This window comes from Oratosquilla oratoria, chromosome 8, assembly GCF_046742065.1.
Source record: "Oratosquilla oratoria isolate Oo_2021 chromosome 8, ASM4674206v1, whole genome shotgun sequence".
Lineage (NCBI taxonomy): Eukaryota > Metazoa > Arthropoda > Malacostraca > Stomatopoda > Squillidae > Oratosquilla > Oratosquilla oratoria.
The window spans coordinates 38,070,852-38,073,351 of record NC_134784.1 but is presented as its reverse complement, the minus strand read 5'-3'; the positions used below and the strand labels follow the sequence as shown (position 1 = coordinate 38,073,351).

At 30.6% G+C, this 2,500-nt stretch overlaps 1 protein-coding gene across 1 annotated transcript in view; it reads left to right on the top strand.

The window, feature by feature from the left end:
- LOC143027356 (uncharacterized) overlaps window positions 1–2,500 on the top strand; it is a 187,858-nt gene that overhangs the window by 86,348 nt on the left and 99,010 nt on the right. Inside the window, exons 6-8 of the mRNA XM_076188635.1 lie at window positions 316–392; window positions 425–507; window positions 1,995–2,105. Of these exons, the coding sequence (XP_076044750.1) occupies window positions 316–392; window positions 425–507; window positions 1,995–2,105 (271 nt within the window). The remainder of the gene's footprint in view (window positions 1–315; window positions 393–424; window positions 508–1,994; window positions 2,106–2,500) is intronic.

The window sequence follows — 2,500 nt, the reverse complement described above, 5'->3', positions numbered from 1 at the left end:
ACTCGCATGTACGTCCTTGTTATTGCATACATGGTTTTCTGATTTTGACGTTTATCATTACGAAAGTGAAATGATAAATTTCGAAAGCAAAACATTCGGAACGTTTTGCCAGATGTTGATTTGCGTCTCCTTTTGTGGAACGGATGAACGTCAACAACGTTAAAAAGTTAAAACGCTTTCCCAAATGTACGATTTACATGTAATCAAATGTTTCGGGGTTAAAAAAAGAAAAATGCTCAAGGTTAATCAGTTAGGAATACCCTCGCCAGGGAACCTCTTCGCATTATTTTCCCTAACATTCTGTGTTTCCTTTAGTACGTACCCCTTGTAGACGAAACAAACGTGGCCCCATGGTGCACCCACATGATCCTCTACGAGGGCCACTTGCCCAACAGCCACCTTCCTGATGGAGAAGTGGAACAAGCCATGCTGGCTCGCAGTGTTACATGAACATGCCACCCTCGTGGTACATGTCCAACACACCTATCATAAGCTGGGCCCATTGGGTCCGTAGCAAGGTATGTACACATATTCCTTGACTATTGTCCCCGTGCAAAAATATGAGACAAATATCATCTGAATCTTAAGACAATAACTATAACACATCTAAACCGGTCTAATTAGTGTGTGTGGGAATAACCGTATGGAGTAGGAATGGTATTTCAGTACAACATATGGCAAACTTTGGAACAAGGTGTCATGTGGTGTAGTCTACTATCACGCTTGATTGACTGATTGATTAAACAGATTTATTGATTCTTCCTACTTACGTTTGAAGATGTCTTAAATAAACGAAAACGTTCGGTTACCAAGTTTTAATTTCTCCTAGTGGTTATTTGCATATTTTGTGAATCACGTGTTTGTCTGTGATTTCTTTGCATATATATAAATATATATATATCTAATAGATATATATATATACATAATATATGTATATATACATATAAATGTATATATAATCTATATACAACATATTTATACATAAATATATATATATATATATATGTATATATATATATATATCTATTCATATATATATATATATACATATACAGATCTATATATAACAGTATAAATAAATACATACATACCTACATACAGATATATATATATTTTAAAATCATATATATATATATTAATATATATGTTACTAACTCCCTATATATACATATACAGATCTATATATACAAATATAGTATAAATATATACATATATATATATATATATATATAAATATAATATCAAATATATATTATATATAATACTCGTGGATATATATTATTATATATATATATATATATATATATTTATATCATAAATATATATATATACCTAATATATACAATAATATAGATATATATATACAATTACATATCTATATATATCAAGTATAAATACCAATACATATATATATTTATTATATATATACATATATATATATACTCGTATATATACATATACATAATCTATATATGCAAATATTATATATATATATATAATACATCGTGTGTAATATATATTATATATATATTATATAAAATATATATATATATATATAAAAGATATATATAATATAAGAAGATATGCTACATCTTTACCCATCCATCATCCTTCTTGTGAGTTTGAAAGGAGAAATACATTGACTGGATGTTTTCCAAGTATCTAATGTTCGGAGAAATACCTGCTACTTTTCGTAGGATTGCTTTCCATCATGAACCTAATTTATACCTTTTCTATCTTAATACATTGATTTCGCTAATAAAGGATCCCTTGATGTATCTCTTTAGACTATAGTATGGTAACTATTGTGTTGGTGTTGGAAATTAAAAACCCCATTCCTTTGGCCACTAAACATAAAAGTTTCAGGAATACAGCATCTGTAAATCTTGAGTACTTGGAGAGTTCTCTAGTCTGCTAACTACTGTGTTCATGTCAGTGCCGTAAATTCGTATTCTGTTTCTTTATATGGTGTAGTTATTCATATATTTTTCACTGAACAGGTGAAATGTACCCAGATCATGTGGGTTACCCGTTAGGGGAGGACAATCAAGGAGCCACCTACTTCCTCTTAGAGATCCATTATGACAACCCAGACTTTAAATCAGGTAAGTCCATTTTTTAAGAAGTTTTTTTTTTTCATTATTTGTAAATTGTGAAACCTAAAGGCATCCTCACTGTTACATAAGAGTATGATCCAGAATTTAGGTTGGTAGGTATATATCTTATCAAAGGATAGAAATTAGGTAACAAAAATATATGTAAAAAAATATAACTTATGAAACTGTTCTCCTAGCTACACACACACACACACACACACACACACACACAGACAGACACTCAAGCACGCAAGCACGCATGTATGTGTACGCACCCACAAACACACAAGCTCTAGTTGACATTGGGAAGCTCTAGGCCAAGTCCGATGTAGCTTCTGTTTAACGTTTGTAAAGGCAGTCTTGACCTTGTTTATACTATCGCCACACTAATAAATGATACATTG